Source organism: Babjeviella inositovora, assembly GCF_001661335.1.
Source record: "Babjeviella inositovora NRRL Y-12698 unplaced genomic scaffold BABINscaffold_6, whole genome shotgun sequence".
Classification (NCBI taxonomy): Eukaryota; Fungi; Ascomycota; class Pichiomycetes; order Serinales; genus Babjeviella; species Babjeviella inositovora.
Window position 1 is genome coordinate 732,234 of NW_017566843.1, and position 27,968 is coordinate 760,201.

A 27,968-nucleotide genomic window follows, 5' to 3' on the forward strand; every position below is an offset into this window, starting at 1 on the left:
CAAAATATGCCATTTATGGAAAGTTCATGTAAAAACATGTTTATACTTAGATTATACTTCTGTATAGTTCGATATGGGATATGACAAGTGAGAATACAGGCCAAAAACAGTATGTCTGCCTCACAGAATAGCTAAACGTGAAACTAGGATAGCACAACCGGCCACTATTAGCTAGATCGAAAGTATAAGGCCACAATATCAGAACATAACTGCGCACCCAGAACCTTTTCTGCTACGCTTCCATCTACGTGAATTCACGGAGGATCCGACTTCCACTCAATACATAAAAGAGCCCCCGGCGACATGTCTTTTATTCCAACCCTCTCTATACCCAGTATAACCCTTCGGAGTTTGCCCTTGCAGCTACAGAAAGTTGAAAAAAAAAATCGAAAATGTCAAACAGCCATCAGTTCATGCACCGTTTTGCCAACCAGCGAGTCGCCCAGGTCGATTATGAGGCCGAAAATGATGAAAATATTCATCCAACCACCCTTCGCAGTCAAACGTTCTATATAAATAGAAGATCGATAGTCACGGTGAATCGCTCAGCGCCGCAAAATGTTCACGTATCGGAACAGGAGGCAAGTTTCTTGGAACACCTCGCCATCTCCAACTTACCATCAATCAGCCAATTGGATGATGCTTCCGCTGATAGTATCCGAGATAGGCTTGACGGCGTGTACATGTCACATCGTCGCTTGCAAACTAGCAACAGAGCAGCCACCATGTTTAACTCAAGCGGAATCCCATATACCGCCTCCGTAATCACTCCTCTTTCAGGATTTGCCCTGTTCCAGCTCACCGGTCCCGATCCAAGTAGACACCAGGAGGAGCGGGAATTTACCCTGGGACCGTACAGTTCTGAAACAGTTGCTCCTACTCGAATTTATTCTTCTTCCTACAAACGGGCTCGATCGCATAACGTTAACGCTCGATATCCGCTTTTCTAAACAAACTTTAGAAAATTTTATACCTATATAGCTTTTTAGCATAAAATAATAGAGAACTAAACCCAGGTATATAAGGAAGGGCAGACCCAACCAAACTAATACGAGCAACATGAATTTAGAGAAGGATCCAGGTTGACTTTAACAGTGCAAATGGTCGACTTGGTCAGCTCAATCGGTAGAGCGTGTAAACCCCCTCATATCGGGCTTGATTACCTTTCTTTTCCCAGCAGATTTGATAATTGTGAACGAAACTCACAGAATCTACCGGAAACCTACAGGCTGCAGATAGTCATAGCTAAGCATCTGTTTGTCTTAAGAATACTTCAAAGTACCCACAAACAATCATAACTACAACCCCAACGTTTCAACCTGGGCGGTCATAGTGTCTTCCTCAAATGACTGAAAGGCGGCAGAGAAATCCTGAATCAAGTCCTCAGCATCCTCCAACCCGACACTGACTCTGAGCAAAGATTGACTGACGCTTTCGTCGCTCATGGCCCTCCACTCGATCAAACTTTCGACCCCACCCAAAGAGGTTGCATGTTGGAAGTACTTTAGCTTCGAAGGCAAGCTGCGTGCGATCTCGGCATTAGTGACTTCGATAGAAAACGTGGCAGGACCGCCGAGAGGCAACTGCTTTCTCACAAACTCCTCGGTCTGCAAGGACGAATGGTATACACCGGCTAAAACCTCAAAAGTATTGATGTTTTCGTGCAAATACTTTACCAACTTTTCGGCGTTTTTAACCTGCTGACGCACACGTAAGTCGAAGCTTCTGAGAGAGCGTAACAACAAGTAAGACTCCAAGTTGGCAATGTTGGTGCCGAGGAATATTCTGTCTTCAAGCAACGCCTTCTTTACTTTCGCGTCTTTGGTGGCCAAGACCCCCGCCAACAAGTCTGAGTGGCCACCTAAGTACTTGGTGGCGGAGTGCATGATGATATCAACACCAAAATCAAACGGCTTCTGCAACGGAGGAGGGGCAAAGGTAGAATCAATCAGCAAAAGTGCACCCCTGGAGTGTGCTTTATTTGCGTAGTCTTCGATGTCAAAGGATGTTCCCTCTGGGTTGACAGGGCTCTCCAAGTGCAAGATATCACCCGGGCCGAGCTGTTCCCAGTCTTCCAAGCTGAGCTGCTGCAAGCCGGAAATCCGAGTAAATATGTTGGCAATGCCGTGGCAGCCGTGGTAGCCCTTCCCAATGGCTAATTTCTTCGGGTTAAAGTGCGTGAGCATGGCGTAGAACGAGGATAACCCTGAATTGTACACCACCGCGTGGCCGTCTAAAATTTGGCCCAAAACGTCCTCACAGCTCTCAGAAGCCGGGTGGGAAATGCGGGAGTACACTGGGTTCCCTACCCAGGCGCATTCATCGGTAGATGTGGCGATCAAGTCCTTGGCAGGTACCAACTCAGCTGGGTCTGTGCTGTAGCGGTACGTGGTGGAGGTCTGAATTGGCTGTGTGACGTCCGAAACGCGTTGGTTTGCGTCTGCATGCATCAATTGGGTGTTAAAGCCGGCCATATCAGTCGTAGGTTAATCCAAGGATAATTGGTTATATGAAGAGAGAGAGAGTCCGGGGAAGAGGTGGTTTAAATAGGCTTACATCCTCTGCATGCATTTGACTTCCCCTCATTCACATGACTTAGCAAGATAGGCCAAGGAGGTGGATTTAGTGCGTGACACCAGGGTAGGCTACTCCCATTGTCTAATTTCGTACGGCGATAGAACGGGGCAGTAAAACTGACTCATATGTGGTGGCAATATAAGGTTGTACTAAGGTTGTACCGGTACGACTTACGAACCCCCCGCTGTCAGATAAGACAAACGCTTATGTAGATCTATAATTTTGGCGACTCGTAGATTTCAGGGCTTGAATATTTAATCATTGAGGGGGCCAAGATAATAACCTCAACAAAATGGAGATAATGAACGGTATACAGTCATATTTAAAGCGACATGCATTGAGCTATAGTTTTAGTAAATACACTAAAATGTCCACTATTATTGATATTACATCAACAATCTGAGGAGACTGATTGAAGGAATAAGTTTACTATGCTTTACCCCTCCACGTACCCAAAGCCAACCATTGAACAGAACAGCCTGCACGCATCCTCATGTGCGCGTAGATCTTTCAGACCCTCAAACCCTACGAGGTTGTGAGTATCGTCTCACACACACGATTTAGGATTTCCCTTATTTCACAATAAAGGCCCGTTTAACCAAAACAGTATAACACGCAATCCTTATTCATGTCCCGATCTGCTTCTAACGACAGACTACTTGGCCTCTCGAGGCTCTCCGCGCGCGCGCAGCTCGGCGACAACGCGGTCATCCTCGCCAGCCCCAACCAGAACCTCCCAGAACCAACCATAGGATGCATTACATGCTTTGACTCCGACTCTTTTGCGTCCCTAGAGATCCTTTACGCGGACATTCTCTGGGCGGAGTGTCTCGCGGCAGACGATTCAGACATCTCGCCGCAGGTGGAACTCACGTACGTGGGCTCCGAGCTCCGGGTCTACAAGTGCGTGTTGTCGATCGATACCCTTCCGGGCTCCAAAGATGCTGCGACGCAAATTCTCGCGCGCGCATACCGCCACGAGATGCACCGCAAGCGCTTTTTGGTTATCATTAACCCCCATGGTGGCCAGGGGAACGCAGAGAACCTTTACAATGAGCAGTGCAAGCCGCTCCTCCAGGCGGCGCATGTATCCGTAGATGTGATCAAGACAACGTACCAGGGCCACGCCACGGCCATCGTGGCGGATTTGCCTCTCAGCCAGTATGATGTCATAGTGTGTGCATCGGGTGATGGGATCCCCCATGAGGTGGTTAACGGAATGCGTAGCCGTAAGGACTATGTGGCGGCGTTTAACCGCTGGACCGTGGCCCAATTACCCTGTGGCTCGGGAAACGCAATGGCGGCGTCGTGTCTTGGGACCGTGCGTCCCGGCGCGGCGACACTTGCGCTTCTCAAGGCGCAGGAGCGCCGTGTCGACCTTATGGGAGTCTCCCAAGCAGGCCAGCCGCCTAAACTCTCTTTTTTGTCGCAGACATATGGGGTCATCGCGTGTTCGGACATCTGCACTGAGTTTCTCCGCTTCATGGGCGCCGTGCGCTTCGATCTCGGCGTGTTGTACCAGGTGGTCAGACGGTCAAAGTTTCCGTGCGAGATTAGTATCAAGTATGCATGTGAGACAAAAGAAGGGGTCTCTGAATTTTACAGTCAGAGAAAGGGAGAAAATCCTGAAGATGTTGATGTATCTTCTAAGAACTTCCAGCTTAGGTTCCCTGACGTGGAGGCACCGGTTCCGGAAGATTGGACTGTGGTTGACCCACAGGTGACAGCCAATCTCGGGATCTTCTACAGCGGAAAGATGCCGTACGTCGCTGATGGGGTGCAGTTTTTCCCGGCCGCGCTCCCGGACGACGGCACCATCGATATTGTCGTCACCGACGCGCGTGACCCGTTTACAAAGACTGCTGCGTACCTTACGCGGGTGGGAAGTGGCGGACATTTTGATTTCTCAGAGGTGCACTACGCCAAGGCTGAGGCCTTTAGGCTTACACCGCGGCTGCGCGACAGTGTAATCTCTGTGGACGGAGAGAACTTTCCGTTTCAGGCTCTACAGGTGGAGGTATTGAAGGGGGTGTGCAAGACGTTGTTGAAGGATGGGGAATTCGCCGAAACGAGAAACCTCTAAGATGAAGCTTCCGATTTTAGTGAGCGATAAAAAAAAGAAGGTACAGGGAAGACAGAAAAGGTAAAATCACATTGAGGTGAAGTCTAAAACGATGTTTGAACTGAGAAGAGACCCGGTGGCTTGCTTAAGGTAGTCCTAGACGACATATAAATCTACTAGAGGTACGTATGGAGTAGGATGTGGGTTAGGATTTCAGGCAAATGGCCCCAGAAGGCCAAGCTCGGGTTGAGGAATCGCGGACGGAGTCTTAGGTATTTATGCCGTTAAAATGTCCACCATTACTCAAAGAGCTGACATAAATATTATACAGCATTTGTAAACGTTGCAATGGAGATCCGAGACGATCTATTTGGACAGAACTAGTAAGGAATTTAGGCACAGGGCGGAATCTTCATGTAAACTTATCGACTAAGATGTACGGAACTGAGAATTTTACCGAAGGATATAAATGAAATCTAAGGACTGAAAAAAGACCTCCGCCATCTCTACTCCATGAATTCTCATACTGGGAAGCAGACGTAGGAACAAAGCCGTTATATTTCTCCAGGGGATTCCATTTGTTGTATCTATGATAATGGTTATGCACACCACATTCCCTCCACACTACACCTCTTTGGCTATTTTACCAACATTAGGATACTATATGTAAACTCTGGAACGGAAGCTACTCACCTTCTATATCATTAGTTTAATCCTATTACGGTTCTTCCATCTTTAGAATGATTATGGTAGTCTAGATAACAGCCTGACCAACCACTGCACTACACCCAACCCGGAGAAATTGATCTAAGGGCTCTTTACGAGAGAAATATCAATATCTAATCATGGACCTCGTTGACATTCCTTCCTTCATCAACTAAACCAATTATTACAAAGATCTCATATCACCTTCACCCATACCCACATTCAAATATTCACCTAAATCTAATAAACAATCCGTTTATTTACAAGCCCAACATTCACAATATAAGCTCCAGATACTTAATTAAATTGAAGGCCCAACCAGGTAACCCCTTGTATTCCGGTTATGTGCCCTTACCCTCACGTGCGCGAAAAAATTGGCGGCAATTTTCACTTGATCGAATTGCGACTGAGACTTTTAAACACGTTCTTTGTTTTTGCTCCCTTTCTTTCTTGCCTTACTCTCCATCAACATGTCCGAAAACGCCCAAGGGTCTACCCCAGAAAGCTTGTCTAATGACATGCAGAACGCTTCCATTAGCACTCCTGGGAACAGGTTTGACAGTGCCAAGGCACCAGTTTTCACTCCAGGTGCCTCTTTCACTCCAGGCGAGCCAGCGGCCTTCGTCCCGGGCCAGGGCCAGTACACCAACTACAACCAAGGGTACAATGCCCAGCAGGGATACAATTCTAATCAGGGCGGCTACAAGAACTACAACCAAGGCCAAGGCTACAACAACTACAACCAGGGCCAACAGGGCGGATACAAGAACTACAACCAGGGCCAACAGGGCGGGTACAACAACTACCAGCAGGGGTACAACCAGCAACAAGGATACAACCAGCAACAGGGGTACAACAACTACAACCAGCAACAGGGGTATAACAACAACCGTGGGTACAACCAAGGCGGGTACACCAATTACAACCAGCAGCAGCCACAACAGGGTGGTGCTATGTCCTTGGAGGATTACAAGAAGCAGCAGCAGGCCTCACTCAACTCTTTGAACAAGCCAATCAAGAAGACCGTGTTAAAGTTGGACGCGTCCTCCGGGATCAAGCTCGCCAACGCAACCAAGCCGGCCGAGAAGAAGGAGGAGTCCCCAAAGGAGGAAGCGAAGGAAGCTGCAGTCGAAAAGGAGGAGGTTAAGGTAGCTAAGGAAGCCAAGATTGCTCCTCCTGCTGCTACCGCGGCTCCGGCCGCTGCCGTCGCCCCAGCCGCTGCCGTCGCCCCAGCCGCTGCCGTCGCCCCAGCCGCTGCCGTCTCCGCGTCCCCAGCTGTTTCCGCCCTTCCATCAAAGGCGTCCACCCCAGTTGCCTCTGTCGACGCGCTCATCAAGGAACAGGAAGATGAAGTTGACGTGGAAGTTGTCAACGACATGTTCGGCGGTAAGGACCACGTTTCTATCATCTTCATGGGCCACGTCGATGCGGGTAAGTCCACCATGGGTGGTAACATTCTCTATCTCACCGGCTCCGTCGACAAGAGAACCGTCGACAAGTACGAGCGTGAGGCTAAGGAGGCTGGTAGACAGGGCTGGTACCTTTCCTGGGTCATGGACACCAACAAGGAGGAGAGAAACGACGGTAAGACCATCGAGGTGGGGAAGGCGTACTTCGAGACCGAAAAGAGACGTTACACGCTTTTGGACGCGCCTGGCCACAAGATGTACGTTTCCGAAATGATCGGGGGTGCGTCTCAGGCAGATATCGGGATTCTCGTCATCTCAGCCAGAAAGGGTGAATATGAGACCGGGTTCGAGAAGGGTGGCCAGACTCGTGAGCACGCATTGTTGGCCAAGACCCAGGGCGTGAACAAGATTATCGTGGCGATCAACAAGATGGATGACGTGACTGTAGCTTGGTCCAAGGAACGCTACGATGAGTGTTGCTCCAAGTTGGGTCAATACCTCAGAGGTATTGGCTACGCCAAGGACGATATCATCTTTATGCCTGTGTCTGGGTACACCGGTGCCGGGTTGAAGGAGCGCGTGTCGCCAGAGGAGTGCCCATGGTACTCGGGCCCAGCGCTCTTGGAGTACTTGGACACCATGAAGACCCTTGACAGACACATTAACGCGCCGTTCATGTTGCCGATTGCGGGCAAGATGAAGGATATGGGGACCATTGTTGAGGGTAAGATCGAGTCGGGACACGTGAAGAAGGGTCAGAACTTGGTGGTCATGCCAAACAAGACCACTATCGAGGTGTTGTCCATCTTCAACGAGACCGAGCAGGAGTGTGACATCGCATACTGTGGTGAGCAGGTCAGAATGAAGTTGAGGGGGATCGAGGAAGAAGACTTGTCCCAGGGCTACGTCTTGACTTCGGTGAAGAACCCAGTCAAGACCGTCACCAGATTCGAGGCCCAGGTCGCCATGGTTGAGTTGAAGTCCATTTTGTCCAACGGTTTCTCGTGTGTTATGCACGTGCACACGGCCATTGAGGAGGTCACTTTCGTCGAATTGAAGCACAAGTTGGAGAAGGGGACTAACAGAAAATCCAAGAAGCCTCCTGCTTTTGCCAAGAAGGGGATGAAGATCATTGCCATCTTGGAGACTACCGAGCCGGTCTGTATGGAGACCTACGCCGAATACCCGCAGATGGGGAGATTCACCTTGAGAGACCAGGGTACCACCATTGCCATTGGTAAAATCACCAAGTTATTGTAAGGGGTTTGTATATTTAATCGCGATGCGAAGATGAAATAATGAGGCGCAATGTAGTAGCGGAAGTACGAAAGAGAAATTAAGCTGAAAATGATAAATGCAGCGAAATTCAACCGATAATGGGCTGGAGGTGGGCATGAAAAGGAACTTTCAAAAATCTACCCGAGATCGAGCAGTCCTAAAGCTAGACAGATGTAGAATAAACATAATGGGGGAAATTGGGGAATCACAAATGAGATAACTGCCAGTTGCGGATGAAACGTAAAATGATTGAGAGGGAGGCCATACTCAAGCTCCCTATTCAGTGCTTTTATAATTTTAAAAGTACTAAGCGTACTAGACCTTGGGAGCAGATATCATTTATATTCTGATCGATATACTAATGAAGATACGTGTAAACATGTGTACGGTATTGATATACGTGTAGATAGCATCTACGCCCTTTATGCTTGAACAATGAAGTCGCGTGTAAAAGTATTGCGTGCGAGAAGTACCTAGTATCTGGCCTATTATCAGTGATTACCCCAAGCTTCACTTTTCATACTCTGATAAGTTTTGGAAAATGCCAATTAAATTCTCCACTCCCTCCACAATCTCCTCATCGCAGCCCTCACCCAGAACGCGCTTTGAATGGGCAAAATCGATAAACTTTAGCGTACTCAAAGGGGCATCCTCTTCATCATCGTCCTCATCCTCGTTGATCAACTGTTCATGCACTAAGGGATCCTCACACTCCATCTCGTGCCATCTCGCCACATCATTTTCAAATACAAAGAGCAAACTGCCCCCAACAATGCGCACCTCCTCATCTAACAAACAGTTATAGAGTAACTGTAGCCGGTGAAAGAAGCTCTCCACGATCTTGTGCCTAATAGGGGTGTTTTCTGACCGGCAAAGCTCGGGGTTGAGGTTGAAAAACTGGGCAATTCCAAGCTCCGCTGTCTCATCGGTCAACAGGCGGCCATATGTCTTGTCAAATGAGACATATCTCCCCAGGGCGTCTTCAGAAAACTTACAACAATCGTTACTGACACCAGGAATATCGGCTAAGGGGGCTGTCGTGTCAGTGTAGCATTTCATCCCGCAGACACGGAAGTGGAGGGACCCCGAGGTCGTCAGCTCGCTCACGTTAACCATTCGCGTGCGCTTCTCGGCACTGGAGGAGTCGTCGTAAAGAACAGAGCCAAGTTTGATGTCCATGATTGAGGGCTTCCGGAACCCGTGCAACACACTTTGGAGAACAATGTATTGTTTGTCCGAGAGCGGTGCAGCAGCAGCCAAATCAGCAGCCAGAACCGAGTCGAGGTTATGGGCCTGCAGAGATACTCCAGGGGTCAAAGTTCCCCAGAATTTAGGCATCCAATCCCGCAACTTGTTTCCTGGGTAATGCTCCACGTGTAGCTCGTTCACTGTTTCACGGAAGCTTTCTTGGTAGAAGTCGATTTCTCGCTGGTTGGTGAGCTTGGCAAAGAATACACCGTCTTCTGTGGTCAATGGTCCCTCATGTCCGGCGGCAATATGCGGGAGCGAAACAAAGCCATCCATAGTAGAAGAGAGTGAGGTGCGAGGCGGTGGTTCCCGACTGAGGTATTCTCCAAGAAGAGCTGAATTATGCTACTCATGTGGGAGTGCGTATACCATTAGTCATGTGATGGTTTGGCCTCTGCTTAGCGTACCCTTCGCCTTACTACACTCATTAGGTGGCTGTTTTTTAAATGTCTAAACTAAGAGGTTAAGCTTGTTATCGAAATATTGCGAGATTTATGAAATTAGTAAGAAACTAAACGAAATTGAGCCTTTCTCTTTGATTCTGTTACCGTTATGTCCACAGCTCATTAGATGGAGGTTTAGACCTGCGATATACACGCACATGAAGGTTGATGCGCGTCAGTGTTTATGATTTAGGAAGAGTCAGCCGTGTTTCTATAATGGAAACACCCAAAAGGGTCTTGGCTCAAAAAATACATTCTGGTCAGTCCTCAACTGATGATTAAAAGAGAACTGACTGTGACACGCAGACGTAAGGAACGTCACTGTCAAGGAGTACTATTCCTCACCACGATACCAACTTATACTATTAGCTACATCTGTTTACGTGAACAAGATCTTAAAGTATAAGAGTCCTAACAATGCACTTTAGTTTATTTATTCATATTCAATATTCTGAAATTTGGGACGGGATGAGTCACGGAAACAATGCTTTTCCCAGAAACCAAAAGGACTGAGAAATATTTTCTTTATCGCGGCAACTTGTATTAAAATCCTTCTAATTAGCTGATCAGTACCATGGCATAGCCCACTACCACAGCTGTCTCGTATGTTATGACCCGTGACGCCACTGTTCACGAACCCTATTATAAGTACTAAGCTGCCAATTTGTCGAGCAAAGCGAAAACTAATCGTCCCAGATTTCGAATAGCAAACGGGCTTCGCCATGCGGACGCAGTTGGCTCTGGCTAAGATATCCGGACCCATGTGACTGTCGGGAATACGGATATGCTGATGATATGCAAAGGTTATCGACGTTAGAATAATTAGTCACACGGATTAAGTTTTCATGGTTTTATTTATAGATTAGTGCACAGTGCTCCTGCATAATGGATGTATTACGTGGGACGTAAACCAAAAATTGTCTGATTGTCTAGTCTTCTGTGTGGTACAGTTGTACCTGTACGCAAGGCCCTCTAACTGTGCAGTTAAATTACACGCAGAACTCCGCCCACTTCCGCCGCAGATGAAATAGCAATGGTGTAAGACTTATCTTTCTATTATTAGATGTACGAGTACGGGAGAGAGTCACGGAAAGGTCCAGAAATAAACAAATGCTTGTTATAGGGCTCAGTTTATACTGAGCTTAGTCGCTTGTGATGTTCTAAAAATGCCACCCCTTCCGCTGTCCACCAGTCGTGCACTGTCCACCGGTCGTGCACGCCCAAACCCTCGAACGCGACAATATTTCCCGATCGGGTGCACCGGCTGTGTTTCTATTTTTCAGCCACAAATGGGTCGGAATAATAACAGATTATTTGAGAATATTAAAGTCAAAAGATAAAGTCGGATATGAAACAATATCATTTTAATATATAATAGGTCAAGATATAACAAGTAACAAGGTGGTACCATACCCTGTCGTTGTCAGATATCCCAGGAACGCGGTCATGGCCACATGCATGCCGGATCACAATGGAACTTTTGCGCCTCTTTTCAGAAAAAGTAAAACCAAACGACGTAACGCATAAAAAGAGATTCTTTTCTCGCCTTTCAGCATTCTTTTAGCTCCGATACATAGAATACCTAGACAATGAATCACGATTCATCCAACCCATATGCTCAGACGCAGAGCTACGAAATGGACAGTTATGACAACAACGCCCACGGGCAGGACTTTAATGACCTCCTCAATGACATGGACAACAACCTTGCGCAGTACTCGCAGCTCATCAGAACATTAGAGCAGCAGGAATCCGCTTTGGTGAACGAGATCAATGGTGAGCGCGAAAATCAGCTCACCCAGGAGACCAACCGCTTGCAGGCCCAGATCCAGTCCTTGCAAGCGACCATCCAGCCGCAGCTCCAACAGATTTTGAACCAGTCCCAGAAGGATGCGGGTAAGGCGGGCCAGGCGGAATACTACAAGCAGAAGTTTGCGCAGCTCATCAAGCAGTACCGGACGGTCCAGTTGGACTACAAAGAGAAGCAGAAGGGTGAGGCTGCCAGAATGTACCGCACTATCAATCCAGCCGCGACCGACGAGGAGGTTCGTGACGTGGTCGAAGACTACTCCGGGAAGCAGATCTTTGCGCAGGCTGCTTTGCAGTCCAACAGACGCGGTGAGGCACAGACTGCGCTCAACGAGGTACTCCAGAGAAACCGGGATGTCGCGAAGTTGGAGAAGTCGTTGCAGGAGTTGTTGCAGTTGTTCACCCAGGTCGAGGACATGGTTGCTGAGCAGGATGTGCAAGTTCAGGAGGTGTACCAAAATGTGAAGGTCGCGCATGTGGACGTGGAGAAGGGTACCAAGCAGACCGAACAGGGTGCCGTCTACGCGAAGAAGGCGTGGAAGAAAAAGTGGTGGTTGTTCGGCGTGATCGCGTTGATCATCATCATCATCGTTGTGGTTGTATTGTGCACGAAGTTGATAAACAAGAGCTAATATTTCACTTCCCTCCTACAGTTTTAATTTCCCTTTAATATTCTTTGTTCTCCATCTGTCTAATACATTAGTTAATTTTTAGCCAAAGTTTGTAGTTAAATCAGATATAGGCGGTTGAAAGGTTATCTCACAAGCTAGCACCTAGAATCTAAATTTGGACATATGGCCTCTGGACTGAATGATTAGGGCTTGCTTGATGCTCTATTACCCTTCAATAACGGTCTAATACTACAATCAATTATTTTTATAGGAATTATTTTTGTAGTTGGCTCCGCCGTAGGCGTGGCTCTTTTTAAATAACCCCTGGTAACTTAGAATGCGTTCAGCCTTAACGTAAAAGCTTGTATGCTTTTCCGATCTGGTTGTAAAACCCCGGCATACTCTTCTATTTGCTTTTGGTGGGCCATAAGTGCCATCTGGGAGGGTCTTGATATCCACGGATCAACCTTTCTCTGACTTGTGCTGTTTTGTGCCAAGCTGACACGGTACTCTAAAACTTATTATGAGCTATGGTGCTTAGTTCCACGAGAAGAGGTTGTTGATCCGTGGATACCAAGGCCAATCCACCAAAAGGATGCTAACGCCACATAGCTCATTTGGTCACGTATAAGCATGGAGGGTTTTGCTTTGATCGTAGTAGGAAATACTTCTGCTGGAACACGTGGGCTTTAATACTTTAGTGTAGACTTTAAGAGTAAGCCATTCTGTAGGACGGAATCACTAAAAATCAGCGTTACACCCGTTGAAGCCCCTAAGATATCGATATCTGAACTACTCAGAGCATGCAAATATACAAGAGAAATATAAAACCGTATAGTAGTCCCGTAATGATACAAAAGCACTACCGTGGCCAACCTGCCACTCGGAGAGCGGAAGGTTTCCACGATAATCAAGACAGGGTGGAGAGGTTAGATGTTGATCTTCCAAATGCAAGTATTCCCATAGGTCAAGTTTACTGAATAGAAATGAATCTAAGCAGGACAGACGGGAAGGCATTGTGTTAAACATTTGGGCAGTGAAAAGATGTAAAGAGAAAGAAAAAAGATCGGGTTAAAGTATACAGTTTTGCCAGGCAAAAAAGATTTGGAATAACCGTGTATTATCGTTATATACTAGACCGTAGTCATTATTTGGATATGGAGTAAGAGGGGCTATACACATGACGTGAAAACAGGAAATCACGTTTCTTAAATAGTTTTCTGGGGGACTGTGCGGCTCACAACGAGTGAAAAAATTGTTCGATAAAAATGTTACGGAAATGGCTAGGGCTCGAGGACGTCACGTGAGGGAAAAATTGAGGGTGTTACTACGCTCCATAATTAATTACTCCGGTGCAAATACGCGGACATAGATTGTCAAGACTCATCGTATGTTTGAACTAGGCCTATTTATAGCCTCGCACTCCAATTTATGAATTTTAGGAGTTAAAAATAAGCCTTCCATTTGTAAGAAACTAACACGAACCCTTATAAATTTCAACGTACTGGCCTGGTGTGTATCATCGAACATTATTCGGGGTACCACGTACATCCCAGGTAGCTATCCTATTACTATGAGCTCATTTATTCTTTGGGGCTTGTATAGCCCTCAGAAGTTGTGATCCTGACCACCAGATAGAATTATCACAAACTCTGTGATACCCTCTATTTTGATTCACCCTCGAGGGCAGGGCCAAAAATCTGGAGACTGAACTATTGAGGTTAGGCTTCATATGAATATTGCCATTTCGTGGTAATTTTTAGATCTAGCGTGGCTTGGATTTAAAATATGAATGGCTACCCTTAACTTTCCCTACTCTCGCTTACCGTCTGCGTCAACAAACCCGAAGGATAGCTCAACCTATGCGCAGACATAACTAGCCGGCTTGTATAAGTCCAGGCTCTACCGAGCTGACTTTAACCCAACATCTTCCATGCAGGCTGCTCATCCCTCTGTGTCGGATATCCAACAAAAAGTTTTGGGTTGAGAAGTTACACTTTGTTGTCCTGCACGCCAACTCCGAAAGGCATAAAACTACTCGCTCTTCCTCTTTAATGACCCTTGCTTCTTCTTTCACTATCTACTTCTGTAGCTTATTCACACCATGCGTCCAGAAATTGAACAAGAGCTCTCCCATGTGTTGCTCACCGAGCTTTTAGCTTTCCAATTCGCCTCTCCAGTCCGCTGGATCGAGACCCAGGATGTGTTCTTGAAGGACAACAACACCGAGAGGGTGGTGGAAATCGGACCTTCCCCAACTCTCGCCGGTATGGCCTCCCGTACTATCAAGGCCAAGTACGAGTCCTACGATGCCGCTTTGTCCCTCCAGCGTCTGGTCTTGTGCTACGCCAAGGACGCCAAAGAAATCTACTACACCCCAGATCCAGTTGAGGTTGAGGCTCCAAAGGAGGAGGCCGCTCCAGCTGCTGTCCCTACCACCTCTGCCCTTACCCCAGCTGCTGCTCCAGTCGCCGCTGCTCCAGCGGCTGCAGCTGCCGAGATTCCAGACGAACCGGTCAAGGCCTCCCTTTTAATCCATGTCCTCGTTGCCCAGAAGCTCAAGAAGCCGCTCGACTCCGTCCCAATGTCGAAGCCTATTAAGGACCTTGTCGGTGGTAAGTCTACGGTCCAGAACGAAATTCTCGGTGACTTGGGTAAGGAATTCGGTTCCACCCCAGAGAAGCCAGAAGACACTCCGCTCGAGGAGCTCGCTGAGCAGTTCCAGGACACCTTCAACGGCCAGTTAGGTAAGACCTCGTCTGCACTTGTCGCCCGTTTGATGTCCTCCAAGATGCCGGGTGGTTTCTCCGTCACCGTTGCCCGTAAGTACCTTGAGTCTCGGTACGGGTTGGGTGCCGGAAGACAGGACTCTACGCTCCTTGTGGCGCTCACCATGGAACCAGCTGCCCGTTTGGGCGGTGAAGGTGACGCAAAGACCTTCTTGGATACCGTTGCTGCCAAATACGCCGCTGTTGCCGGGGTCTCCCTCTCCTCCGGTGGTGCTGGGGCCGCCGGTGCCGCAGCCTCCGGTGGTGCTGTCGTCGACTCTGCCGCCTTGGACGCTGTCACCAAGCAGCAAAATGCGTTGGCTAGACAACAGTTGGAAGTTCTTGCCAGATACTTGAAGATTGATTTGATGAAGGGTGAAACCTCGTATCTCAAGGAAAAAGAGGCCTCCCAGGTCTTGCAGTCCGAGCTCGACTTGTGGAATGCCGAGCACGGTGATTTCTACGCCTCTGGAATTAAGCCAACTTTCTCTGCCGCCAAGGCCAGAGTCTACGATTCCTACTGGAACTGGGCCCGCCAGGATGCTCTCTCCATGTACTTTGACATCATTTTCGGTCGTCTTTCCTCTGTCGACCGTGAGACCGTGTCTCAGTGCATCCAGCTTATGAACAGAGCCAACCCAACCTTGATCAAGTTCATGCAGTACCACATCGACCACTGTCCTACCGAGCGCGGTGAAACCTACCAGCTCGCCAAGAAGCTTGGCCAGCAGTTGATTGACAACTGTAAGCAGACCGTCGGATCCGACCCAGTCTACAAGGAGGTCGGCTACCCAACCGCGCCAAAGACCTCCATCGACAAAAAGGGTAACATGTCCTACGAGGAGGTGCCACGTTCACACGTCCGCAAGCTCGAGGAATATGTCTCCGAGATGGCCCAGGGCGGTGAGCTCACCAAGCAAGTCGAGCCAACCATCCAGGAGGATCTTGCCAGAGTCTACAAGGCCATTGGCAAGACCGCCGACTCCACCACCAAATTGGAGTTGTCACAGTTGTACACCCAGCTCATCTCCGTCATCGAGAAGAGCGAGCTTGACGTCAAGCAGGCCACCAAGACTGTCTTAGAGCACTCTGACTCTGACACCGAGACCCCATCTCCAGAGGACGACGCTGACGAAATCGCGTCCTTGGCCTCTTACTCCCGTGTCGAGAAGCCAGTCTCCTCCACCATTCCTCCAGAGACCGTGCCATTCCTCCACACCAGAACCAAGGACGCCTCTGGTGCCTGGAACTACGACCGTGAGTCTTCTGCCTCGTTCTTGGACGGCTTGGAGAAGGGTGCTGTTAATGGGTTCACCTACAAGGGCAAGTCTGTGCTCATCACCGGTGCCGGTGCTGGCTCTATCGGTGCCGAGGTCTTGCAGGGTTTGCTCGCCGGTGGTGCCCAGGTCATTGTCACCACGTCTCGTTTCTCTAAGAAGGTCACCGAGTACTACCAGGCCATGTACTCCCGCTTCGGCTCCGCCGGCTCCTCCCTTGTTGTCGTTCCATTCAACCAGGGTTCCAAGCAGGACACCGAGGCGTTGATCGACTATATCTACGACACCAAGAACGGTCTCGGCTGGGACTTGGACGCTGTGATTCCATTTGCTGCCATTCCGGAGCAGGGAATCGAGATTGATGGGATCGATTCCAAGTCTGAGTTGGCCCACAGAATTATGTTGACCAACCTCTTGAGACTCTTAGGTTGCATCAAGAAGAGAAAGACCACCGAGACCAGACCAGCTCAGGTCATTCTCCCACTTTCGCCAAACCACGGTACCTTTGGTTCCGACGGTTTGTACTCCGAGTCCAAGCTTGGATTGGAGACCTTGTTCAACAGATGGCACTCTGAATCCTGGTCTGCCCAGTTGACTATCTGTGGTGCGATCATCGGCTGGACTCGTGGTACCGGTTTGATGTCCGGTAACAACTCTATCGCCGAGGGCGTTGAGAAGTACGGTGTCCGTACCTTCTCCCAGAAGGAAATGGCCTTCAACTTACTCGGGTTGTTGACTCCAGAAGTTCTGCAGATGTGCCAGAACGCTCCAGTCATGGCCGACTTGAACGGTGGTTTGCAGTACATCGAGAACCTCCGCGACGTCACCAATAGCTTGAGATCCGACTTGATGTCCACCTCTGAGATTAGACGTGCCGTTTCCGTTGAGACCGCCTTGGAACACAAATGTGTCAACGGTGCTGATGCCGATGCGCCATTTGCCAAGGTTGAAGTCCAGGCTCGTGCCAACATGAAGTTCGACTTCCCAACCCTCAAGAGCTACAGTGAAATCAAGGCCATGGCCCCAGAACTTGAAGGGATGTTAGATCTTGAACGTGTTATCGTTGTGACTGGTTTCTCCGAAGTTGGTCCATGGGGTAACGCCCGTACCAGATGGGAGATGGAAGCCTTTGGCGAGTTCTCTCTCGAAGGTGCCATCGAAATGGCCTGGATCATGGGCTTGATCAAGTACCACAACGGTAACTTGAAGGGAAAACAGTATGCCGGTTGGGTGGATGCTAAGTCTAACGAGCCAGTGGATGACAAGGACATCAAGAAGCGCTATGAGGAGACCATCTTGGATCACACTGGTATCCGTTTGATCGAGCCAGAGTTGTTCAACAGCTACGACCCTAACAAGAAGCAGTTAATCCAGGAGATTGTCATCGAGCATGACTTGGAAGCCTTCGAATCCTCCAAGGAGACCGCCCAGCACTTCAAGCTCGAACACGGTGAAAAGTGTGAGATCTTTGAGATCCCCGAAACCGGCGAGTACACCGTCAAGCTTCTCAAGGGTGCCACCTTGTACGTGCCAAAGGCCTTGAGATTTGACCGTCTTGTTGCTGGCCAGATCCCAACTGGCTGGAACGCTGCCCGTTACGGTATCTCCGAAGACACCATCAACCAAGTCGATCCAATCACCTTGTACGTCTTGGTATCTACCGTTGAAGCTCTCTTGAGTGCCGGTGTCACCGACCCATACGAGTTTTACAAGTATGTCCACGTTTCCGAGGTCGGAAACTGTTCCGGCTCCGGTATGGGTGGTGTTTCTGCCCTCCGTGGTATGTTTAAGGACCGTTTTGCTGATCGTGAGGTCCAGAACGATATTCTCCAGGAGTCGTTCATCAATACTATGTCTGCTTGGGTTAACATGTTGTTGTTGTCGGCATCCGGCCCTATCAAGACTCCAGTCGGTGCTTGTGCTACCTCCGTCGAATCTCTTGACATCGGTATGGAAACCATTCTTTCCGGCAAGGCCAAGATCTGTATTGTCGGTGGTTATGATGATTTCCAGGAGGAGGGCTCTTACGAGTTTGCCAATATGAACGCTACTTCTAACTCCCTCGAAGAGTTCGAGAAGGGTAGAACTCCAGCCGAGATGTCCAGACCGGCCACCACCTCCCGCTCCGGTTTTATGGAGGCCCAGGGTGCGGGTATCCAGGTTATCATGTCCGCTGAGTTGGCCATCAAGATGGGTGTTCCAATCTACGGTATTTTGGCCATGACTGCCACCGCTACCGACAAGATCGGCCGTTCTGTCCCAGCTCCAGGTAAGGGTATTTTGACTACTGCCCGCGAACACCACGGTGACTTGAAGTACCCATCTTCCATGATGAACATCAAGTACAGGGCCAGACAGTTGAAGAAGGCCATCAGCCAGATCAAGCAATGGCACGAGGATGAGCTCGAAGCGTTGGCTGACGATTTGGAATACGCCAAGGCTGAGTTTGGTGCTGGCTTCTCTGAGGCTGAGTACTTCCAGGAGAAGACCGAGGAGATTGAGCGCGAGTCTAAGAAGCAGATCAAGGCGGCCCAAAGGCTCTGGGGTAATGAGTTTTACAAGAACGACCCAAGAATCGCCCCTCTTCGCGGGGCTTTGGCCACCTTCAATTTGACCATCGATGACCTTGGTGTGGCTTCCTTCCACGGTACCTCCACCAAGGCCAATGACAAGAACGAAACCGCCACCGTCAACAAGATGATGCAGCACTTGGGTAGAACTGAGGGTAACGCTGTCTTTGGTGTGTTCCAGAAATACCTTACTGGTCATCCAAAGGGTGCTGCTGGTGCCTGGATGATGAACGGTGTCTTGCAGATCTTGAACTCTGGTATTGTTCCAGGTAACAGAAACGCTGACAACATCGACCACATTTTGGAGGAGTTCAAACACGTTTTGTTCCCATCCAGATCTATTCAGACCGATGGTATCAAGGCTGCTTCCGTCACTTCCTTCGGTTTCGGCCAGAAGGGCGCCCAGGCCGTTGCCATCCACGCTGACTATCTTTACGCTGTCTTGGATTCGGCCACCTACGCCGAGTATGTCACCAAGGTTACTGCTAGACAGAAGCGTGCTTATAGATACCAGCACAACGCCATTATCCGTAACACCATATTTGTTGCCAAGGAACATGCTCCTTATGCCGATGAGTTGGAACAACCAGTCTACTTGGACCCACTTGTCAGAGCTGCCGGATCTTCTGAGTTGACCTTTTCTAATAAGGCCATCCAGGGTAAGGCTTACGTGTCTAACAACGCTGACAAGACCGCCAAGGCTCTTGCTGGGTTGAACAAGTCTGGTAAGGGTGTTGGTGTGGATGTTGAGTTGCTTTCTGCTCTTAACATTGACAATGCAACTTTTATCGAGAGAAACTTCACCGAGAGCGAAATTGCTTATTGTAACAAGGCCGCTTCTCCGCATGCTTCTTACACCGGTACTTGGTCCGCCAAGGAGGCTGTGTTTAAGGCTTTGGGTGTCAAGAGTGAGGGTGCTGGTGCTTCGTTGAAGGACATTGAGATTTTCAGAAACGCCAACGGTGCTCCGGAAGTCAAGTTAGCAGGCGCTGCCGCCAAGGCCGCTTCCTCTGCTGGTGTCAAGAAGGTTAATGTTTCTATTTCTCATGACGAGTTCCAGGCTACTGCTGTTGCTTTGAGCGAGTATTAGATATACGTTTCGTGTCTAGGATTAACTTTTTTTTGTGTATTCAGTATATTGTCTTATCCAATTGTAAGCTCTGTGGTTTAGGCTGGCGTCTCCACTTGTTCGGTTATGGTGGAAATAATTTGCATATACACCGTAGAATATATTCATTTTATCTGGGGTCGAATCCTGTTTACTCTGGCTACTTCAGGTATGCGACTTCCAAGTAGCCTCAGATACCTCATATATACCTTACTAAATAGGAACGACAGATTATGAAGTGCTGTGCTTCTGCATTTTTTTTATTTTTATTTTTTTTATTTTCTTATAACGTAAAATACAAAATTACACTATACGGGGAAACGTGAAAACAAAGGGACCCTTTTGTTTCGGAAAGTCTCAAGAACTTTTCTTTCGTGAGAGCTAGGGACAATCAAACGGAATGAAACAGCCATATAACACAGAGTGAGAAGCTTAGTTCAAGGCTGGGAAGTTGACGTCGTCGACAACAGCCTTCTTGGAGGAAGAGCTCTTGGCGACTGGCTTCTTACCACCGCGGGCTGGCTTGGCACCACCTCTGGTTGGCTTAGCACCTCTAGTGAAGGCTGGAACCTCCTTTCTCTCGGTTGGCTTTTCGTCAGCAAAAGAAGCGTCGAAGGACAAGAAGTTCTTTTCCTTCTTGGCCTTAGATCTGAGCTTCTTGAGGTTAGAGGCTTCGACGAACTTTTCGTCTTCCTTGACAAAGGTCTCGGAAGCGGTCCACTTGTCTTCAGCACCTTCATTGGCCTGTCTGACTGGCTTGGTGGCCAAGGCGGTGGCGGCCTGCTCGGCCAAGAATTCCTGCAAGGACTTGCCAGCTGGGGTAGGTGGGGCAGCCTCAACAACTTCCTCGTCAGAGGCTTCAGCGTCAGCGGCAGCAGCAACTTCGGTTTCCAATTCCTTCTTGTTATCACCCCAAGCCTGCTTGACCTTCTTGTCAGAGTCAGTCTTACCGGTACGGGACTTGCGGTCGCCAGCTGGCTTGGCACTCTTTCTCTGGGTAGAGGCTGGGGCAACCTTTTCACGGTTGTTGGCCTTGGCCTTGATGGCACCTTCGTTACCGGTTGGCTTGGCCTTTGGCTTGCCAGCACGGGCTGGGTCGGCGGATGGTGGAGGAGCGTCGGCCTTCTTGGAAGAAGTGGACTTCTTGACGAGCTCCCTTGGCAAGGTGACCTGGTTGTCGTTCTGGTCTTCAACGTCGTTACCTAAAAGGGCGAAAAGGTTCTAACATGTTAGTGGCTGTTCAATTGTGGGGGTGGATGGGGAACGTCCGTAAAGGTTGTGGTGCGTTCTCCACACTGCCTTGCTTTCAGACGGCCGCTCCCAATTTCGCCGGATCTCTAGATTCGGCTGTTTCGAGACATACCTTGTTGTTAAAGGACATTGTGTATGGTGTTTACTTTGATTCAGTATCTAGAGCCTTCAAAACCGGGCGCTTCGCACTTATATTTGCTCGGCGCTCTGAAAAATTTTTGGTGGGCACAGATTCAGTCGACGTTCCCAGCAAAAATCTCGTGCCGCGTATGTCTGGGCATGCGCCGTATTTATGGGCATGAGAACGGTTGCCACGTCCTGCTTCCTGCAAGCTCCCGCGTAGGTGTGTCGCGGGGCTGCAGAGACACTGCCGGGCCGGTAGCCACCTTAAGGTTCACTCAACAACGGGCAACGAACCTTATCAAAAAGGTATAAAAACTAAGATAAAAAGACATCTCTAGGTGGAAATTGAGTGTTGATAAAATGGCAATGATTTTTCCGGCTCCGATGTAGGTGGTTGGGTAGGTCAGAGGCGCCAGAGAGGGGGGAAACTGTCCAGGGGTGCATGCAAGATTTTAGCTCGCCGCGAATATATTTGCCACCATAAAGTTTTATTGTACCAATCGTACAGATATAGGGAATAAGTGGCTTGGTGTGTCTCGCATAAGGATATTAAAAGATCCTGTTTTATAGCATTTTTTTTTTTGGGAAAGGGGGATCAACTTGGTCAAAGCCCGGCCTTGCATGTGATATAAAAAGTATCTGAACGAGTTGGAGGTCTGGAGACACAGCGTTTCTGAGTAGTAGCATAAGGGGCTTTGCGCGTGGGGCCTTTGGTACGGCTGTGAAAGTGAGTTATACAGACCAGATCGAGTGGTTTATGCGGAAATATTGACCACCACTCTAAGAAACAAAAATATGTAGAGGAATTAGGGGATATCACACCTCGAGTCTTTGACAAGAATTTACAACTGGCAGCAGCTTCTTCAACTTGCAAATAGACTGACTATTCACGCACGAAACGGAATTAAAGCGCTTCGAATCCCAAAGAGAGCAGCCACCAAAGATTAATAGAAATGACATGATATTCCAACATAACTAAAGCAAGAGAACGAAAACAAGTATGGAATGAAAATACAGGAAACAGAAGGGTTTTCAGGAAAATAAAATAAAAGGCCACCATACCTTATTTTCTATCAAGATACAAGTCACCCACACGGGAAAAGAAACCCTTCATTGCAAGTCTCAAGTCAGCCTGGATATTGCGGTCAAATATGCGCAACGCCAAATCGTGGATCACGGGACAGAACTCGACAAAATCTTCCTCCTCGAGTTCGTAGTAACCCTGCAAGATTTCCACCACCACCGGTCTCCAGGTGACAATGTTCTTCAGCTGTGACTGCTCGTCGAAAGTGACAAATCTGTCGATAAGATCATTGCACATTGGCACCAAGGCATCTATAAGTTGCTTGCGGTGAACTGGTTCTACCTTGGCTGTGTCACAGTAGAGTCTGAACTGGATACCGATAAACACAGCAGCAGAGGATGACTCCTGCTTCAACAAGTTAGGCAAGCGGTCAATGACCCCAGAGTTAAACAACCGAACTCGCAAGTTGTAATCGTCGTTAAAGTCACGAGCGAAGCGGAACGAGGTTTCGAGTAAGCCGGTGAGCTGAACCATGCACAGAAACGGAATAACTCCGTAAAACTCATCGTTCAGAAGCAATTCTGACAAACTCTCGATCATCAACAACTGTAACACGCATTTAACGACAATCGCCGACTTGTCTTTCGCCTTTTGGAGCTGGATTTGGGTCCTGACCTCAAGCAGCACTGAGTCATCGTCCAAATTGAGGTTGGCAATGTCGTGGACGATGTCCACGCCGTCAGCACCCGTGGTGATGTAGGTACTGTTCAACGGATCCGCCTTAAACAACTCCTTAGCGGTGGTCAAGTCAAAAAGTCTGACGTACCCTTCGGTGATTTGATTCCAGTGGGCTGGTGAAAACCTGCTCATGTTTTCAACCACCAACAGCTGCAAGCAGGAGCGCCCGATACGCGCAATGGTGTCGTTCTCCTGGCACACACAAGAGATGAGAAGTTCCAAGAAACCGTCCAACATACGAGACAACGCCTCAAAATAGTGGGTAAATAACGCCACCATGTTACGTAAGGCCTGGATCAAGGTGGTAGAGAGCCAGACAGAGAGCTCGTCGTCGCTGCCAAACTGATTGATATCCCAGTGCTTGCTCAAGACTCCAAACAACGGGAAGAGCAACTGGCGACACACTGAGTCCCAGAACGAAGGTTCAAAGTGCTTGCCGTAGTCCACAAGCGCATCAAACATGTAGTTCAACGCCCTTGAGCGGATTTCCAAGTCCACTCCCTTCATGATCACCTCATGAAGACCCGATAATATCGGGAACCACAGCTTGTTTTCACTGTCGGTTTCGGTGATCAACATCGACACTTCCTCTTCGTCCGTAGGCTCGTCTTCGAACTTCTTGTCAGCCACCTGTATGATCATCTTCTTCAATACGTTCAAGGCATGAAGGCCAACTTTCGGAAAACCGCGGTTCATGGCCAATGTCACGTACACGCCAATCATGTCCGAGAACGCGCCTTGATCATAGATACAGTCAAAGCTTTGGTCGTAGATCCGAGTCAATATCTTATCCGTCTTGAAAACAATCTTGGCATGGGAGCTGTTCGCACCGGTGGTGAGCACTACAAGCATGGCCTTCCACCCAGAACGGATCTTGTCAGACTTTGCCAAGATCATGTTCCCGAGGCACTCCAAGACCATTTCCTGGATCTCCACGCTTGGGTTATTGATCATGATGTGCTCAAACGGCTTCAAAAACTCCTTCTGAAACTTAAAGTGTGCGAGCTCTTCAATCTCCATGAAGCGCATCGACAACTGTCTGAGCGAGTCAAGCGCAAAGAACACAATTACTGGGTTGGAATGGCACCCAAACTTGTTGAACTTATCGCCCATAATCGCCCAGAGGCCGGTCCACTCGAGACGGATACGGTCCATGTTATAATAGCACACATCCACCATCTTCTGGAGCGAGAACATGCGTGGGTGGGAGCTGTTGCCGGACGATTCAACCTCCTCCGACGAAACGGCAGTCAAGGCCTTAACAAACTCGATGATCCCAGAGCCGGAAAGATACGACGACTGCTCGAAGATGCGGTCCACATCCACCCCCAACTGGGTAGCGGCGAGCAAGTTCATCACCTGCGCGCTCATATTCTGGTTGAAGTGCTTCTGTGACGCCTGCTGGGACTGTGTGGAGGAGGAGCCAAAGAAGGAGGAGCCGAAAAACGAGCTTTGCGTGCGGGTACTGTCGATGGACTCGCGGTTGGCCAACTTTGCCATGCTCACATCCGGAATGGAGTCTGAATCCACACCTCGCGCAATTAACTGCAAGCGCTCGAGCTGGGAAATGGAGCGCAAAACTAACTCCCAGGAGGTTTTGAGTTGGTCACCCTCGGTGGCAGCAATGTCCAACAACACATAAATCGCCTCCACGTTCTTTGGCTGCATCTCCTCGATGTTGCTGAGGTTGGCGAACTGCACCAACGCCCCGATGAAAGACGTACGCGCGTAGTCGAGCTCAAACATACCGGCAATCTTGATGGCCAACTTGATTCCCTCGAGACACCGTCTGGTGGTGTCCTCGTCGTCGTATTCTTTGAACGGAGGGGTTAAGCCGGCGAGGAGAGACATCCACAAGGTGTCGAAAATGGACTTGACGTGCGACACGTGGGAGGCAGCATAGAACACCGAACGGCTGGGCTCTTTGGTGCGTTGGCGGCCCAATGTTCTAAACAACTCGGTGGTTTTCGACGAAAGCTCCTTGGAGATCTGCATATACGCCTCACGGGACGTGTCCCTGGCAAAAAAGCCTTGGGCCGTCGGTGCGGTGGAACCTGCAATCATCGCCGCGTGTTGCTCGGAGTGCAACTTGATCTCGTTGTTCTGGATCTCCGTGTACACCTCCTCTAAAAACTCCCGTGGTAAGTCCTTACCGTCGTCAATACCCCTATTATTCTTGATGAATTCCTCTGGGGTCATGCGATTCTTCACCTGCGCCGAGTGCTGGTCGGTGTTGAGCATCACCACGGAGTAGGCCAAAATATAAGCGGTATCGGCATTAGCAAAGATGGTTGGATTGCCAAGCACGTATCGCTCGGCAAACTTCAACATGAACCGGTCAATCTTCTGGGATTCGCCCGGAAGGCGGAAGCTCTGGAGAAAGACGCGCATCGCGTCAACAAAGCGCAGTTGGTTGAAGTCCATCTGGTTGACAAATGCGTGCATAATTGCAATGTGCTCCTCGTCGCCCTCCCCGAGGAACTCCCCGAGCTGGGCCTTGTCCAAGCCATCTGTCGCCAAGATAAACTTGGCAATCTCCTCGGGCGCGTCGGTGGTAAAGCCGTCGCTAATCAACTTGTCCAAACCGCGTTTGGGCTTGTAGTTGAAGAGCTTGATACCTTCAAGAAGCATCGTCTTGCGTTGCTTCAAGCTGGCAAACTGAGAGGGATCGTCCTTCTCCATAGCCGCCATGAGCGGATCGCCGATGAAGGAGGTGGACTCCAGGAGGGAGGGGGTGACGGAGTGTGAGCCCACGGTGCTAGCTCGCTTTCTATCCTTAAGCGCGTCCACTGAGATACCTTTTTGGGCCCAGGAATGGAGCGACTGCAACACTCCGACGATGCACTTGATGGAGACCATTTTGAGACTGAAATCAGTTGGAAACGGCAACGGTGCATCGATATGGGCGTGTTTGGAGCCCACAGAGGCAATGGCCTGCGACGGCACCTGTGAAAGGTTGTAGAACGCGATCGAGCGGTCCGCCGTGTCCCAGTATGCCTGCTTCTGGGACAGAGTGGCCTCCACGCGGGTTAAAGAGAGTCTTGTGAGATAATCAATCAACCGCTCGCAAATGTTTGGCATGCTGGTGTCGCAGTCGTAGTTCAAGTAGAACTCGATCAATACCCGCGGATCGTAGCAGATCCGCTGCATGACGGACAAGAGGTAGCGTTTCTGATGGGGCGAAGACGTCTTTGTCTCCGCGACGGGGAAGTAGATTTCGTCCAAAAATACGGGAATGGCGTTCTTGAACTCGGACCGGAGGTTTGAGACAAGTAACCAGAAGATCTCGAGGCAGATCTCGTACACCGGTGAGACAGCCAGGGCGGCGTTTTTCGACAACACGAGACACAAGTACTGTTTGATGGAGTCGATGAAGCGCGTGCTATCTCTCCCGGAAGCCGAAACGAGTTCAATGTCTGCAAGGAACAAGTCGATGTGCTCCTTTAAGATGGAATGCACCACATGAAGTGCCAATAGCTTGGATCTGACGGCCTGCGAGCGCATGTCCTCACCGTCGACAATATCCTTAACGGAAAGCTTACACAACGTGCGGAAGAGCAAGAAAGCGTCCTTGACGAAAAGTTCGTCCTCGGACCCTTCACCATCAGCCACTCGTTCGTCGTCCGGAACCGTGGCCAAGGTGTCAAGCGTGAGCTTTGCAGACTCTTCCTTCTCGCTGATATCGGTCGCTGGGAGGTTTTCTGCTGAAACAATAGCGGAGCGGTCGGCTCTGGAGGTCCTGACCCGGTCATAAACGCTAGCAATTACCTGAGTCAAACTGGCCTGGGCGATCCCCTGGTTGGACGTGGACAAGGAGAGGAGAAAGATGTTATACAACTGTCTGACAGCAGTCAAAAGCGAGGAACCGTGGGCCGGAATCTTTTCGTTGAGCACGGCGCTCATCAACGCCCTGATCACCTGAAGCTCCATTTTCGCGTCGAATGTCTCCACCTGGAAGCTGTCGGTGATGGACTGGATGGCTGCATCCACTAGCCTAACACGCGGCGGCGGGGTCACAATGGAGTTAGGGTCCTCGGGTGACGTCAGCGTGATGGCGCCGGCAGGAGGCACATCCACGGTGTCGCCAAACAAAGAGAAGGAAAACAACTTGCTTAAGCAGTCCAATGCGAGGATCTTGGCGTCTACGTTGCCGACCTTGAGAGTCAAGCGCAACGTTTCGAACATGGCCGCCCCCTCGGGCAACTGACCAGTCTTGAGCTTCTCCAGCGCCTTTTTGAGCGAGCTGTGGAGCGTTACGTTCTTTTTGTTGACAAGTTTGGCGATATTGCCAAAGGTGGTGAGAATATACACGGAGGTCGAGTTGGGAGTGAAGCTGGGGACGGGGACAGAGGTAAGGGCGGGGGCGGTGACCGAGATTGACGGAACATCGGTCTCCTGCGAAGATGGGCTTTCCTGCAAATGGGAATCCGACGGGCTCAGCTTAGATTCGATAGCGGATTCGACCACGGAGGTTGTCGGGGTTAGCGCTGGAAGGACATTGGCCTTTGGCTCCGGCACGCTATTCGAGTCTGAAACAGGGACCGGCAGAGAAGTTCCATTGATTTGAGCCTTGTTGGTGGGATCATCCGCAGCAGCAGTGGCATCATTGCCATTAGCATCCTTATCTTTCAAAGTATGAGCAATAACGCCATTAGCAATGCTTTCTTCCTTGGTATTATTTTTCGTATCAGTGCTTCCTTCTACGGCAATTTCTCCCGAGGTCAATTTCCGCGGGTGGTCAATGTGTACGGGATCAACGCCAGAGTCTGATCGGGACGGAGACCCTAGAGAGATGTCTTCCATCGCAGAATCGGGGCTATCAGTTGTTTCCATTGTAAGATCAGAAGTGTGATGGTCTGGTGCTTCAATCATAACAGTGTGGGGAGAGAATGGCAAGACGTGAGGCCGGCGTTTATCTACTCTTCAATTCGTAGAAGGAGCACATAGCGCCCAGCCTAGTTGGGTGG

General features: G+C 49.4%; 10 protein-coding genes across 10 annotated transcripts; 5 read left to right on the forward strand and 5 right to left on the reverse strand.

Annotated features, from left to right (window-relative positions):
* Window positions 1-392: 392 nt before the first annotated feature.
* BABINDRAFT_167107 (uncharacterized protein) lies at window positions 393-950 on the forward strand (the record flags this gene model as incomplete). The annotated part of the gene is made up of 1 exon (XM_019130485.1): window positions 393-950. The coding sequence occupies one exon, from the start codon at window positions 393-395 to the stop codon at window positions 948-950; it is 558 nt and encodes a 185-aa protein (XP_018985334.1).
* A 22-nt stretch (window positions 951-972) lies between these two features.
* BABINDRAFT_161654 (putative cystathionine beta-lyase) lies at window positions 973-2,920 on the reverse strand. The gene has a single exon (XM_019128934.1). It carries the CDS (start codon window positions 2,472-2,474, stop codon window positions 1,299-1,301), a length of 1,176 nt encoding a protein of 391 aa, XP_018985335.1. The 5' UTR covers window positions 2,475-2,920; the 3' UTR covers window positions 973-1,298.
* A 187-nt stretch (window positions 2,921-3,107) lies between these two features.
* Window positions 3,108-5,102, forward strand: LCB4 (sphinganine kinase). Its single transcript, XM_019128935.1, has one exon. The coding sequence runs from the start codon at window positions 3,206-3,208 to the stop codon at window positions 4,658-4,660; it is 1,455 nt and encodes a 484-aa protein (XP_018985336.1). The 5' UTR covers window positions 3,108-3,205; the 3' UTR covers window positions 4,661-5,102.
* Window positions 5,103-5,801: 699 nt separating this feature from the next.
* Window positions 5,802-8,156, forward strand: SUP35 (translation termination factor GTPase eRF3). The gene has a single exon (XM_019128936.1). It carries the CDS (start codon window positions 5,815-5,817, stop codon window positions 8,011-8,013), a length of 2,199 nt encoding a protein of 732 aa, XP_018985337.1. The 5' UTR covers window positions 5,802-5,814; the 3' UTR covers window positions 8,014-8,156.
* A 202-nt stretch (window positions 8,157-8,358) lies between these two features.
* IPK2 (inositol polyphosphate multikinase) lies at window positions 8,359-9,693 on the reverse strand. Its single transcript, XM_019128937.1, has one exon. The coding sequence runs from the start codon at window positions 9,553-9,555 to the stop codon at window positions 8,542-8,544; it is 1,014 nt and encodes a 337-aa protein (XP_018985338.1). The 5' UTR covers window positions 9,556-9,693; the 3' UTR covers window positions 8,359-8,541.
* Window positions 9,694-10,067: 374 nt separating this feature from the next.
* BABINDRAFT_161658 (uncharacterized protein) lies at window positions 10,068-10,517 on the reverse strand (the record flags this gene model as incomplete). The annotated part of the gene is made up of 1 exon (XM_019128938.1): window positions 10,068-10,517. A coding segment is annotated over exon 1 (326 nt), but the record flags the coding sequence as incomplete, so codon positions are not given.
* A 794-nt stretch (window positions 10,518-11,311) lies between these two features.
* SSO2 (syntaxin) lies at window positions 11,312-12,163 on the forward strand (the record flags this gene model as incomplete). The annotated part of the gene is made up of 1 exon (XM_019131789.1): window positions 11,312-12,163. The coding sequence occupies one exon, from the start codon at window positions 11,312-11,314 to the stop codon at window positions 12,161-12,163; it is 852 nt and encodes a 283-aa protein (XP_018985340.1).
* Window positions 12,164-14,246: 2,083 nt separating this feature from the next.
* On the forward strand, window positions 14,247-19,847 carry FAS2 (trifunctional fatty acid synthase subunit; the record flags this gene model as incomplete). The annotated part of the gene is made up of 1 exon (XM_019132750.1): window positions 14,247-19,847. The coding sequence occupies one exon, from the start codon at window positions 14,247-14,249 to the stop codon at window positions 19,845-19,847; it is 5,601 nt and encodes a 1,866-aa protein (XP_018985341.1).
* Window positions 19,848-20,297: 450 nt separating this feature from the next.
* On the reverse strand, window positions 20,298-21,246 carry BABINDRAFT_8194 (uncharacterized protein; the record flags this gene model as incomplete). Its single annotated transcript, XM_019132751.1, has 2 exons — window positions 20,298-21,086; window positions 21,229-21,246. 2 exons carry the CDS (start codon window positions 21,244-21,246, stop codon window positions 20,298-20,300), a joined length of 807 nt encoding a protein of 268 aa, XP_018985342.1.
* A 1,056-nt stretch (window positions 21,247-22,302) lies between these two features.
* SEC7 (Arf family guanine nucleotide exchange factor) lies at window positions 22,303-27,834 on the reverse strand (the record flags this gene model as incomplete). Its single annotated transcript, XM_019130486.1, has 1 exon — window positions 22,303-27,834. The coding sequence occupies one exon, from the start codon at window positions 27,832-27,834 to the stop codon at window positions 22,303-22,305; it is 5,532 nt and encodes a 1,843-aa protein (XP_018985343.1).
* Window positions 27,835-27,968: the final 134 nt, after the last annotated feature.

Excerpts from the sequence above, each read along its gene's own strand:
- BABINDRAFT_161654 (XM_019128934.1), bottom strand. The coding sequence starts at position 2,474 with ATGGCCGGCTTTAACACCCAATTGATGCATGCAGACGCAAACCAACGC.
- IPK2 (XM_019128937.1), bottom strand. The coding sequence starts at position 9,555 with ATGGATGGCTTTGTTTCGCTCCCGCATATTGCCGCCGGACATGAGGGA.
- SUP35 (XM_019128936.1), top strand. The coding sequence starts at position 5,815 with ATGTCCGAAAACGCCCAAGGGTCTACCCCAGAAAGCTTGTCTAATGAC.
- LCB4 (XM_019128935.1), top strand. The coding sequence starts at position 3,206 with ATGTCCCGATCTGCTTCTAACGACAGACTACTTGGCCTCTCGAGGCTC.